General features: G+C 45.1%; 1 protein-coding gene across 1 annotated transcript; it reads right to left on the bottom strand.

Annotated features, from left to right (window-relative positions):
- Positions 1–6,271: 6,271 nt before the first annotated feature.
- Positions 6,272–7,270, bottom strand: LOC141134189 (olfactory receptor 11L1-like). The gene has a single exon (XM_073623770.1). The coding sequence runs from the start codon at positions 7,217–7,219 to the stop codon at positions 6,272–6,274; it is 948 nt and encodes a 315-aa protein (XP_073479871.1). The 5' UTR covers positions 7,220–7,270.
- Positions 7,271–13,943: the final 6,673 nt, after the last annotated feature.

Raw genomic sequence — 13,943 nt, 5'->3', positions numbered from 1 at the left:
CATGCGGGCCCGGACACCCTTAGCTATTGCATCAGAAAACTTGAAATGCCCACGGCAAAGACATTTTGATTTCTCCAAATTTCACATTTCTTACACTCCTTGTGAGTGTTAAAACCCGTGCCACCCAACATTACTCCATTTAAACAATGGAGTGGCTGGGCCACGGAGCTAAGAGGTGGGATTTCCATGACCTACGAATCACTCTCCATGGCTAACTCTACACCTAGCTACATGACAGATTGGGAGAAAGACCTCTCACAGGAGTAGGATCTGGAGGCATGGCATAGAGCAGTTTCCTTTTCATACCAAGGCTTTCTAAACATCTCTTTGATTGAGGCTGATCTTAAGGTTCTGACACGGTGGTGAATATAAAGTGATCTTGCGCAATGTAAAAATTAATATATAAATATATACTGTATATATAATAATAAAGTTCAGAGAAAACAAGGAGAACGTGGGTCTTCAAAAAATGGTGAAAAGTGAAACAGGAAATGACAGGAGTCCATACACAGATGCAGGTAAATATATCAGTATGAAGACCTGCTCTTCAATATATCCAATTCTAAACTTCAATCTCGTCTGTAATGTATATCCAACAGAAAATGAGCTCACAGAACTCTCACCTCAAATCTCTCAGTAGCCAGCATCAACACCATATCATCAGCCTTTAACCCTTTATTCCTCCATCCTCCACTAGGGCGTCTCCATCTTTAAATGATTCTCCAGAAAACACACACCGAATAACTGGATAAGATGATGGACACACCGTTTCCCTATATGCTCCAATTGTGATAAAAATCACCAAAGGAGGGAAGGAAAGGAAGGCCTCCAATAGTGTAGTATGTTAAATAACCGATGGTGTTTATTAAATAAAATAAGTTGGACTCTTACATCAAAAATGAATCATAAAAACATAGAAAATACAACGTGTGGTGGTCAATTCGCCACACGTAAATAGTATAAATCATAGAACCGTAAATGCTCCACTTTACGATTTATAAACAAGTCCACAACAGCCAATCCAGGACCCCGGATGAAGTCACGTGGTGACGTAACGCGTAGGGAGTGCCTGGAAGCAGACGTAGACTGAATACCGGAAGTGAAGTGAGAAGGCGAATTGAACGCCTTGTTCCCAAATCCCCTCAAATAGCTTTATTAAACTTTCCAGTAGTAAAGGCATCCAAGAGCAAGAGGAGGCTGACCCACTTCATCTTCCTGGTTGCTAAATTGACAATAGCAAGAGACTGGAAGCAACCCTTCGTCATCTGCAAACCGAGACAAAAGAAAAACAGGGGCGCACCAGCCTAGTGTATTAACTTTTATAAAAAGATTTATTTAAAAATGATTAAAAGAAACAACTCACAAGCAATGGATGGAAGAGGCACAACACGAAGTGTACCGACAGCCAGCATGCGACTATAGGATGGGCGATGCCTTCCAAAAATCGTAGAGAAATGCATACATATCACAACAGCTTACGCGTTTCGAAGGGAAAATCCCTTCTTCATCAGAGCTATGCAAAGTTACCTCCTTCAGCAGTCACTCCTTATAAATGCCTGAGTGTCCATGAACCAAGGGTGGGATATAAAGCTCCTCCCCTCAGGGGATCCCTCCCTCCTAAGTTCTCCAATTGGTAAACACAGCATGGTTTGTCTTCGTCTTCTGCACCATGGCAAAAAAGAAAATCTCATAGATCATGGCCCAGGAGAAGATGGTCTCTTTTGTTGTTCATTTTCTTATGGTTTAGATATGGGAGGTCTCATTTTAGGTAGGTGAGAGACGCACATCAGGGGATGCTTTTTTAAAGGGGCCAATTCGGTTTCCTCTAGATATACAATGGACAGCTCCATTCAGGAGCGGCTACTCACCTCTTTACTTTTTTTTGTGTGCCGCCATTCCTGAATGCTAATCTCCTGATAATACCCCTCTTGTATCCCCATTCTCAGGCTACTTGGTGTTATGGTTGACTGTTTTTATTGGACAGGCTGGGTCTTAGGCCTCATTACACTCTATTTTAAGATACAAGCCCTAGGGGACCCTCCCACGATAGGTGCCACACCCTGGGCGGGTTCCACCTAGCCCTCATCGGAGAGGCAAAATTGAACTTATTTCTATATCTCCTCTTCTCTATACCATGTCTGGCTCCTATAGACCTTTCCAAAAGGTCTCAGATACATCTTCTAGGCAATGATAGACAATTTTCTAGTTATGTCTCCATCTGATATCCTAGTACAAATACCTGACCTGGCAAGCTATGTGTCCTCACTTTATACATATATTACCCTTTTACGGATACACATATTCTACTTGTCCTCATATGTCACTATGTAATGTGGTTCTATGAACCTTGTCATTCATGTTGCATTACTATTTTCTTTTTCTGTTTTGAACCTTAAACAATAAAAGCTGATTGAAAGAAAGAAATTAGATTTATTTGTATTTATTTATTTATTTATTATTTATATTTATTTATTTTTTCAAAATTGTTTTTTTTTTGTTTATAGCGCAACAAATTAAAAATCCTGTGGTGATCATATACCACCAAAAGAAAGCTCTGTTTGTGGGAAAAAAATGATATAAATTTAATTTGGGTACAATGCTGCATGACCGCGCAATTGTCAGTCAAAGTAATGCAGTGTCGTATTGCAAAAAATGGCCTAATCATAAAGTGGGGAAGATCTTCCGGAGGTCAAGTAGATAAGAAAGGTTAAATAACTGATGTAATCAGATTTACAAGTACATGCAGAAAGTATTCACTTTTTCCACATTTTGTTATATTATAGCCTTATTCCAAGATTAATTAAATTCATTATTTCCCTCAAAATTCTACAAACAACAATGCATAATGACAATGTGAAATACATTTGTTTGCAATCTTTGCAAATTTGTTAAAAATAAATAATGAAAAAAATCACATGTACATAAATATGCGCAGCCTTTGCCATGACACTCAAAATTTAGCTCAGGTGCATCCTGTCTCCACTGATCATTCTTAAGATGTTTCTACAACGTGATTGAAGTCCACCTGTGGTAAATTCAGTTGATTGGACATGATTTGGAAAGGCACATACCTATATATGTCTATATAAGGTTGCACCGTTAACAGTGCATGTCAGAGCACAAACCAAGCCATGAAGTCCAAGGATTTGTCTGTAGACCTCTGAGATAGGATTGTATTGAGGCATAGATCTGGGAAGGGTACAGAAAAATGTCTGCAGCATTGAAGGTTCTAATGAGCACAGTGGCCTCCATCATCTGTAAATGGAAGAAGTTTGGAACCACGAGGACTCTTCCTAGAGCGGGCCGCCCGGCCAAACTGAGCGATCGGGGAGAAGGCCAAGAACCCAATGTCACTCTGAAAGTGCTCCAGTGTTTCTCTATGGAGAGAGGAGAAACTTCCAGAAGAACAACCATCTCTGCAGCACTCCACCAATCAGGCCTGTATGGTAGAGTAGCCAGACAGAAGCCACTCCTCAGTAAAAGCCCACGTGGAGTTTACCGTAAGGCACCACCATGAGAAACAAAATTCTCTGTTCTGATGAAACAAAGATTGAACTCTTTGGCCTGAATGCCAAGCATCATGTCTGAAGCAAACCAGGCACTGCTCATCACCTGGCCAATACCATCCCTACAGTGAAGCATGGTGGTGGCAGCATCATGCTTTGGAAATGTTTTTCAGTGGCAGGAACTGGGAGACTAGTCAGGATCAAGGGAAAGATAAAGGCAGCAATGTACAGAGATATCCTTGATAAAAACCTGCTCCAGAGCGCTCTGGACCTCAGACTGGGGTGAAGGTTCATCTTCCAACAGGACAACGACCCTAAGCACACAGCCAAGATAATAAAGAAGTGGCTATGGAACAACTCTGTGAATGTCCTTGAGTGGCCCAGCTAGAGCCCAGACTTAAACCCGATTGAACATCTCTGGTGAGATCTGAAAATGGCTGTGCACTGATGCTCCCCATCCAACCTGATGGAGCTTGAGAGGTCTTGCAAAGAAGAATGGGAGAAACTCCCCAAAAATAGCTGTGCCAAGCTTGTAGCATCATACTCTAAAAGACTTGAGACTGTAATTGCTGCCAAAAGTGCTTTAACAAAGTATTCTCAAAGGCTGTGAATACTTATGTACATGTGATTTTTTTTAATTTTTTATTTTTAATACATTTGCAAAGATTTCAAACAAACTTCTTTGACATTGTCATTATGGGGTATTGTTTGTAGAATTTTGAGAAAAATAATTTAATCCATTTTGGAATAAGGCTGTAACATAACAAAATGTGGAAAAAGTGAAGTGTTGTGAATACTGTCCGAATGCACTGTACAGGGAATAATATAGATTAGGAGAATTACAATTATCAATCTATGACTGCAAAACTTTTAAAAACAAGGCTATGGAGTCAGATTTAAGGCTCGATTCACATCTATGCATGTTGCTTTTGACCGTTTTTGCTGTGCTTTCCGTGTTTTTTTACCACGTTTTTACTGAGATTTTGCCGCAACTTGCATTTTGCTTCTTTTCTTTTACATTCACTGTATATAGCCAGTTGCTAAGAAGCGACCGCTGCTTCCTTAACAACCAATGAGTCATCAGCTGTCAGTGGGCATCCCCGCTGGCAGCCGAATGTAAAAAAAAAAATTGCAGGGAAAAAACGGCATGGTGTCCCCTCCAAAACCATACCAGACCCTTGGTCTGGTATAGATTTGGAGGGGACACCCCACGCCAAAATTTAACAAAAAATCCATACCAGATCCTTATCCAAGCATGCAGCCTTGGAGGTCAGGAAAGAGACCATACCAAGCCGCATGCCCTCAACATGTGAATGGGGACAAGGGCCTCTTCCCCACAACCCTGGCAGGTGGTTGTGGGGTTCTGCAGGCAGGGAACTTATTAGAATCCAAAAGCCCCCTTTAACAAGGGGCTTCCAGATCCCGGCCCACCTCCCCATGTGAATGAGTATGGGGTATATTGTACCCCTACACATTCACCAAAAAATTAGCGTAGTGTAACAAAAGACAATAGACAGTTTTTGACAAGACCTTTATCAGAAAGTCTTCTTCTTCCCCACTGTTTCCTCCGGTCTTCTTCTTCCCCCCGCTTCTTTCGCCGGTCTTCTTCTTCCCCCACTTCTTCCTCTGTCTTCTTCTACCCCGGCTTCCTCCGGTCTTCTTCTTCCCCCACTTCTTCCTTCTTCTTCTTCCCCCGCTTCCTCCTCAGGTCTTCTTGTTTTTCCTCTGGTCTACTTCTTATTTCTCCAGGGTTCTTCTTCCTCCGCCGCCACTACCTACTCCGAAGCTGCGATGGGGCAGATGATGTCATTCAGAGACCCCCTTGTGAGGTCACCGCCCAAGGCATGATGGGTCTGTGATGTCACAAGGGGGTGGGGTCTCTGGCTGAAGCCATACAATGGCCACGCCCCACAGTTATATATGAAATGCGACATTGAAGCGGACAGATCGGCGGGGCACAGCATCGGAGGAGGGTCGTTTTTAATTTTAAGTGGGTCGGCAATGGGAGCGGCGGTGGAGAAAGAAAAACACCGGAGAAAGAAGACTGGAGAAAGAAGAAGAAGACCAGAAGAAGAAGACCGAAGGAAGAAGCGGGGGAAGAAGAAGACCAGAGGAAGAAGCGGGGAAAGAAGAAGACCGGAGGAAGAAGCGAAGGAGGAAGAAGACATTTTTAATAAAGGACTTGTCAAAAACTGTCTATTGTCTTTTGTCAAACTACACTACTTTAAAAAAAAAATGGCGTGGGGGGGTGTCCCCTCCGAATCCATATCAAACCAAAGGGCCTGGAAGGTTTTAGCCTGCAAATAATTTTTTTTTACTTTCAGCTGTCAGCGTGTTCCACTGATGACTAATTGGTTGTTAAGGACGCCGGCCGGCTCCTTAGCAACCAGCTATATACAGTGAATGTGAAGCCAAGAAAAACACACAAATCGCAAAACACAAATTGTGGCAAAATCGCGGTAAAATCATGCTAAAAACGTAGTACTTGCGTTTTGGATGCAGGACCATTGAGATCTATTACATGCAAAATGCTGCGTTTTGTGGGAAAAAAGTCCCTGACCCTTTCCAAAAACACAGAGGCACAAAAATGCATTGATGTGAACGTGTTCCATAGGAACCCATGTTAAAAAAGGAAATGCGTTACTGCAAAAAGCATCAAAAAATGCATTAGTGTGAATCGAGCCTTATGGATTTCATATTTGCTATGAAGATCTGATATCCAACTTCAATTTAAACTTAACTAAAACGAAATTATTATTTTATGACTATTTACTCATATGCAATTGCAGACAGTGGTTCATGATATTAGCTACAGCTTTTTTTAAGTCTTTATTCCTCAGGCTGTATATAATTGGATTTATCAATGGGGTGACCACAGTGTACAGCAATGACAAGAATTTAGTGATATCCCATGACTGGCCTTTACTAGGTACCAAATAAACGCAAACCATGGTACCATAATAAATACAAACTACAGTGAGATGGGAGCTGCATGTTGAGAAAACTTTTTGTCTGCCAGTAATAGATGGAATTTTAAAAATAGTGATTATAATATAAACATATGATACAATAATTATAAAGAATGGGGTGATAACAATAATAACATTCATTAATGTCACTTCTAGTAGAACATTAGGAACATCAGAGCAGGAGAGTTGTAGGATTGGATCAAGATCACAGAAAAAGTGATTGACAATGTTGGGACCACAAAAATCCAATTGTGATACTGTTAAAGTGAGAATTAATCCTACTAAAAGACTTAACACCCAACATGTGATAATCATCAACCAGCAGAGCTGGACGTTCATTAATAAAGTATAATGTAATGGTTTACAGATGGCCACATATCTGTCATAACACATCACTGTCAGAAGAAGACACTCAAGACCTTCAGAAACAGCAAAAAAATAAAACTGGGTGATGCAATCAGAAAATGATATTATGATCCCTTTCATCAAAACAGTGTGGAGTGTGTTAGGAAGAATGTCGGTTACCAGTAAGATATCTGATAGAGACAGCTGGGAGAGGAAGAAGTACATGGGAGAATGGAGGGATTTGCTGTAGGACACCAATGTGATGATCAGGAGGTTTCCACATATTGTCACACAATAAATCAAAAGGAAAAGAAAAAAGATTAGAAATGTTATACTGTGTGGAGTCTGAAGTCCTAATAGGTGGATCATGGTAATACGGGACACATTTTTCTCCTTCATAACCTGAAGAGAGTACAAAAAAGGAAACAGCTTTGTTCAGAGGAAAAAATAAATAATTAGGTAATCAGAACTAATTTGTGCTGGAATATTCAGAAAAGGTGATGCAAAGATATCTAAAATGTTAAAAGTGCCATAAGCCATACACCACATGATCAAAGGCTTGTAGGCATTTGACCATCACAACTACATAAGCTTGTTGGACATCAGAGTGGCGGAACTACCAGGGTCGCAAAGGTCGCACTTGCTACTGGGCCTTGGAGTTCCGCCAGTGTGGGGGCCCACCCCAAGAGCCCAGACTGTGGCTCCCCAGCTGCTGCAGGGCTCTGAGCTGCTAGTGTCTCTTTTACAGGCCAGAGCCAGGGACTCTAATGTAAGGGGAGCTCTGCGGACTCTGATGTAAGAGATACTCTGCGGACTCTGATGTAAGGGGCTCTCTGCGCACTCTTATTTAAGGGGCTCTTGCAGATTCTGAGGTAAATGGGGCTCTGCAGACTCTGATGTAAGGGAGGTTCAGCAGACACTGATGTAAGGGTCACTCTGCAGAATCTAATGTAAAGGGGGGCTTTATGGGCTCTGATGTAAGGGGTGCTCGGTAGACTCTGATATAAGAGACTCTGCAGAATCAGATTTAAGGGGGGCTCAGCAGGCTCTAATGTAAGGGGTTTTCTGGGACCCCAGATTAAAGGGGAATGCTTTGAACTCTGGTGTAAGGGAGAACTCTGCAAACTCTGATGTAAGGGGATGCTCTGAGAACCCTGCTTAACCATTTAAAGACCAGGCATTTTCTGGCACTTTTTGTTTACATGTGAAAATCAGTTGTTTTTTTTTTCTAGAAAATTTGTTAGAACCCCCAAACATTATATATATTTTTAAAGCAGAGGCCCTAGAGAATAAATTTTGTCATACAGTAATTGTGAAGCGGGTTTTCAAACGCAGTTTTTGGGAAAAATATTTTAAAAATACACTTTTTTTAATTTTAATGCAAAAAAACACGACTCATAACTAGGGATGAGCCGAACACCCCCCCCCCGGTTCGGTTCGCACCAGAATCTGCGAACGGACCGAAAATTCGCACAAACGTTAGAACCCCATTGACGTCTATGGGACTCGAACGTTTGAAATCAAAAGTGCTCATTTTAAAGGCTAATTTGCATGGTATTGTCCTAAAAAGGATTTGGGGACCCAGGTCCTACCCCAGGGGACATGTATCAATGCAAAAAAAACTTTTAAAAACGGACGTTTTTTCGGGAGCAGTGATTTTAATGATGCTTAAAGTAAAAAAAAAAGTGAAATATTCCTTTAAATATCGTACCTGGGGGGTGTCTATAGTATGCCTGTAAAGTGGCGCGTGTTTCCCGTGTTTAGAACAGTCCCTGCACCAAATGTCATTTTTAAAGGAAAAAATCTCATTTAAAACTGCTTGCGGGTTTAATGTAATGTCGGGTCCTGGCAATATGGATGAAAATCAGTGAGACAAACGGCATGGGTACCCCCCAGTCCATTACCAGGCCCTTTGGGTCTTGTATGGATATTAAGGGGAACCCCGCACCCAAATTAAAATAAGGAAAGGTGTGGGGCCACAAGGCTCTATATACTCTGAACAGCAGTATACAGGCGGTGCAAACAAGACAGGGACTGTAGGTTTGTTGTTAAGTAGAATCTGTTTGTCATTTTGAACGGGTACATTTTTAACGTGTTTAGCTCCAGCCAAAAAATCTTTTTTAAGCTTTTTGGAAAACATAGGGAAGGGTTATCACTCCTGTGACATTTGTTTTGCTGTCTTTCCTCCTCTTTAGAAGATTTCACCTCACTTTTTGTCCCAATGACAAATGTTTTTTGAAAATTTGGGTTTTTTTGTGGAACAAGGATTGGAAAGCATCAGTGGAAAGGAGAAATGTTTTTCCCATATTAACTCTTACAGGAGAGAATTTCCCTTCCTAGGGGTAGATTTCATCTCACTTCCTGTTGTCTCCTTCCGTTTGCAAGTAGGAGTCGTTTGTAAGTTAGATGTTTGAAAGTAGGGGCCTGCCCTATATACTCAGCATAAATTTGGCCCTTAGGTGTTGTTGTGGCCACAACAACGTAAGCCCTCACAGGGCCCTGCTGTGAAATATTAGATCAAGAATTGTAATTACATGCCCCTGTTGAACAGGGGCAGAAAAACTGGGCCTTTGGTGGTGGTGGTGGTGGTGCCACAACACTGTAAGTCCTCACTCGCTCTTGGTGGGTGCAGAAATTGGCCCTGCTGTGAAATATTAGATCAAGAATTGTAATTACATGCCCCTGTTAACAGGGGCAGAAAAATTGGGCCTTTGGTGGTGGTGGTGGTGGTGGTGCTGGTGCCACAACAATGCAACCCCTCACAGACACTCTAGTTGGAACGCAGGAACGAGCCCTGCTGCAAAGTATTGCATCAAAAATTGTAATTACACGCCCCTGTTAAACAGGGGCAGAAAAATTGGGCCTTAGGCACTGGTGCTGGTGCTACAACACTGCAACCCCTCACAGACACTCTAGTTGGAATGCAGGAACGAGCCCTGCTGCAAAGTATTGCATCAAAAATTGTAATTACACGCCCCTTTTAAACAGGGGCAGAAAAATTGGGCCTTAGGCACTGGTGCTGGTGCTACAACACTGCAACCCCTCACAGACACTCTAGTTGGAACGCAGGAACGAGCCCTGCTGCAAAGTATTGCATCAAAAATTGTAATTACACGCCCCTGTTAAACAGGGGCAGAAAAATTGGGCCTTAGGCACTGGTGCTGGTGCTACAAGACTGCAACCCCTCACAGACACTCTAGTTGGAACGCAGGAACGAGCCCTGCTGCAAAGTATTGCATCAAAAATTGTAATTACACGCCCCTGTTAAACAGGGGCAGAAAAATTGGGCCTTAGGCACTGGTGCTGGTGCTACAACACTGCAACCCCTCACAGACACTCTAGTTGGAACGCAGGAACGAGCCCTGCTGCAAAGTATTGCATCAAAAACTGTAATTACACGCCCCTGTTAAACAGGGGCAGAAAAATTGGGCCTTAGGCACTGGTGCTACAACACTGCAACCCCTCACAGACACTCTAGTTGGAACGCAGGAACGAGCCCTGCTGCAAAGTATTGCATCAAAAATTGTAATTACACGCCCCTTTTAAACAGGGGCAGAAAAATTGGGCCTTAGGCACTGGTGCTGGTGCTACAACACTGCAACCCCTCACAGACACTCTAGTTGGAACGCAGGAACGAGCCCTGCTGCAAAGTATTGCATCAAAAATTGTAATTACACGCCCCTGTTAAACAGGGGCAGAAATATTGGGCCTTAGGCACTGGTGCTGGTGCCACAACACTGCAACCCCTCACAGACACTCTAGTTGGAACGCAGGAACGAGCCCTACTGCAAAGCATTGCATCAAAAATTGTAATCACACGCCATTGTTAAACAGGGGCTGAAAAATTGTGCCTTAGGCATTGGTGGTGGCGCCCAGAACCAAAAATTTTCTTTCAAGCTATCAGCGTGATGATTGAGGAGGAAGAGGATAATTACTCAGGGATAGTCACTCAGCATCAGCATAGGCAGTCTTTGAAGGGATCTGAGATTTAAAAAAAAATTATTCGGTTACATCAGCATCAGGTGCTTGGTAGCTGGTGGTGATCCAAGACTGATTAATTTTTATGAAGGTCAGTCGATCGACCGAGTCGGTGGACAGACGCACCCTGTGATCGGTTACAAAGCCTCCAGCAGCCCTGAATGTGCCTTCCGAAAGAACGCTGGATGCAGGACAGGCCAGTAGCTCAATTGCATACTGTGCAAGCTCTGGCACAGTTATGTAGCTCAATTGCATACTGTGATCCATCCTCAAGACCCAGTAACCCAGAGGATTTTCGGTGAGAAAGGTGTCCAAGTCAGATCTTGCCCCTAGGTATTCCTGCACCATGTAAAACGGACGCTGGCGATGGTTGCTGGAACCGATCATACCTTGGGGCTGCGGACCAAAAAATTGTCTGAACGCATCGGTCAGACGGCCACCTTCTCCACCGCTCCTTCTTTGACTGACCGAAGCCTCAGCAACACGTTGTCCAGAAACAGGAGTTTGTAACCTCCCAGTCTCTGGGAACGCGTTGCACAGACCTTTCTGCAAGGCCTCCCGAAGATGTTTCATCCTCTGCTCCCTCTGCGATGGCAAGATAAGGTCCGCAACCTTACCCTTGTAACGTGGATCAAGGAGGGTTGCCAGCCAGTATTGGTCCTTCTCCTTGATACCACGAATACGAGGATCCTTCCGCAGGCTTTGCAGGATCAGGGAGGCCATGCAGCGTAGGTTTGCTGAGGCATTCGGTCCGGAGTCCTCTGGGTCACTAAGGACGACATGGTCCACAGCCACCTCCTCCCAGCCACGTACAAGTCCATGTGTTTCTTGGGACTGATCCCTTAAAGACTGCTGCTGATGCTGAGTGCCAGGCTCCACCTCCATACTGACACAATCTTCCTCCTCCTCCTCCTCCTCCTCGTCCTTGTCCTGTGTGATCGGTGGGCATGCAGAAACACTGTCTGGATAAAGGGGGCCTTGAGAGCTAAGGAAGTCCTCCTCTTCCTGCCTCTGTTCTCCCTCAAGTGCCCTGTCCATTATTCCACGCAGCGTGTGCTCCAACAGGTGGACAAGGGGGACAGTGTCACTGATGCATGCACTGTCACTGCTCACCATCCTCGTGGCCTCCTCAAATGGTGACAGTACAGTGCATGCATCCCTGATCGTGGCCCACTGGCATGGGGAAAAAAAAACAAGCTCCCCTGACCCTGTCCTGGTGCCATAGTCGCACAGGTACTCATTGATGGCCCTCTGCTGCGTGTGCAGCCGCTGCAGCATGGCCAACGTTGAGTTCCACCTGGTGGGCATGTCACAGATTAGGCGGTTCTTGGGCAGGTTAAACTCCTTTTGGAGGTCCGTCAGCCGAGCACTGGCATTATATGACCGGCGGAAATGCACACAGACTTTCCTGGCCTGCCTCAGGACATCCTGTAAGCCCGGGTACCTGCCCAAGAACCGCTGCACCACCAAGTTAAGGACGTGAGCCAAACAGGGCACATGGGTCATTTGTTCCTGTCGGAGGGCAGAGAGGAGGTTGGTGCCATTGTCGCAAACCACCATTCCTGCCTTTAGTTGGCGTGGCGTCAACCACCTCTGAACCTGCCCCTGCAGAGCTGACAGAACCTCTGCCCCAGTGTGGCTCCTGTCCCCCAAGCACACCAGCTCAAGCACCGCATGGCATCTTTTGGCCTGCGTACTTGCGTGGCCCCTTGAATGGCTACGGAGCACCGCTGGTTCCGAGGACAAAGCACAGGAAGAGGCCATGGAGGAAGAAGAAGAGGAGGGGGTGGAGGAGAGAGGTGTGTCACAATCATTAGCATTTTGGAGGCGTGGTGGCGGAACAACCTCCAACACTACTGCACCTTGTCCTGCATCCTTCCCAGCTGCCAGCAGAGTCACCCAATGCGCCGTGAAACTTAAGTAACGTCCCTGTCCATGCCTGCTGGACCATGAGTCAGCGGTAATATGCACCTTACCGCTGACCGCCCTGTCCAGCGAGGCATGGACATTGCCTTCCACATGCCGGTAGAGAGCAGGAATCGCCTTCCGTGAGAAAAAATGGCGTTTAGGTACCTGCCACTGAGGAACCGCACATTCCACAAACTCACAGAAGGGGGCAGAGTCTACCAACTGAAAAGGCAGCAGTTGAAGTGCTAGCAATTTTGCCAAGCTAGCATTCAACCGCTGCGCATGTGGATGGCTGGGAGCAAACTTCTTTCGGCAGTGCAGCAGCTGGGGCAGGGAAATTTGCCTGGTACAATCTGATGTCGGTGTACCAAAAGCAGATTGCCCACAAGTACTTGGCTGTGACACACCTAATTCTACACCTTCATTCCTCTCAGTGCAGGTCTCAGAGAGGACTGAAGGTGTAGTGGGGTTGGAGATCTCAGCTGATGAGGAGCAAGGAGAGGTCCTCTTTGTTCTTTGGTGTGGTTCTTTTAGATACACTTGCCAACGAACTGCATGGCAGGTCAACATATGTCTGGTCAAGCATGTGGTACCCAAGTGGGAGATGTTTTGGCCACGCGAGATACGCTTGAGACATATGTTGCAAATAGCAGCGGTGCGATCTGATGCACCCGTCTCAAAAAAGGCCCACACCAAAGAACTTTTTGAATAACGTGCAGAGACTGCAGCGCCCTGCACATGTGGAGCTTTGGGGTGTGATGCAGTCAATGTGCTGCCCTTAGGCTGGCCCCTGGAGGGCATCCTGCCTCGTTGGTGATGTGCCTCCTCCTCCTCCTCTCTCCTATCAGGCACCCACGTTGAGACAGTGACCTCATCATCCCCTCCCTCCTCATCACTGGAGCAAACCTGGCAGTATGCTGCAGCAGGGGGAGCATGACTGCCAGATTGCTGTCCTTCTTGGGCACCCCCTCTGTCTGCGCTCATGTTACTGCCTTCATCGAGCTCAGTATCATCATCAGAGCCTTCCAAACGCTGGGCATCCTCCTGGAGCATGTGCCCAACACTGTGGTCAAACAGTTCGAGGGACTCCTCAGGAGGACATGGTGGGGCTAGGGAAGGATTCACTGATGACATTGAGCCGAGGGAAGAGGCCGCTGCTTTGCCAGACAAAGTACCCTGGGCATGGGTGAGAGAGGATGAGGAGGATGAGGACGGCTTGGTCATCCACTTGACCAAG

The sequence above is a fragment of the Aquarana catesbeiana genome, linkage group LG03, assembly GCF_042186555.1.
Source record: "Aquarana catesbeiana isolate 2022-GZ linkage group LG03, ASM4218655v1, whole genome shotgun sequence".
Classification (NCBI taxonomy): Eukaryota; Metazoa; Chordata; class Amphibia; order Anura; family Ranidae; genus Aquarana; species Aquarana catesbeiana.
This window is presented reverse-complemented; position numbering and strand designations above follow the sequence as displayed.

Bases quoted from the DNA above. Each gene is read 5' to 3' on its own strand.
- LOC141134189 (XM_073623770.1), bottom strand. From the start codon at position 7,219: ATGAAGGAGAAAAATGTGTCCCGTATTACCATGATCCACCTATTAGGA.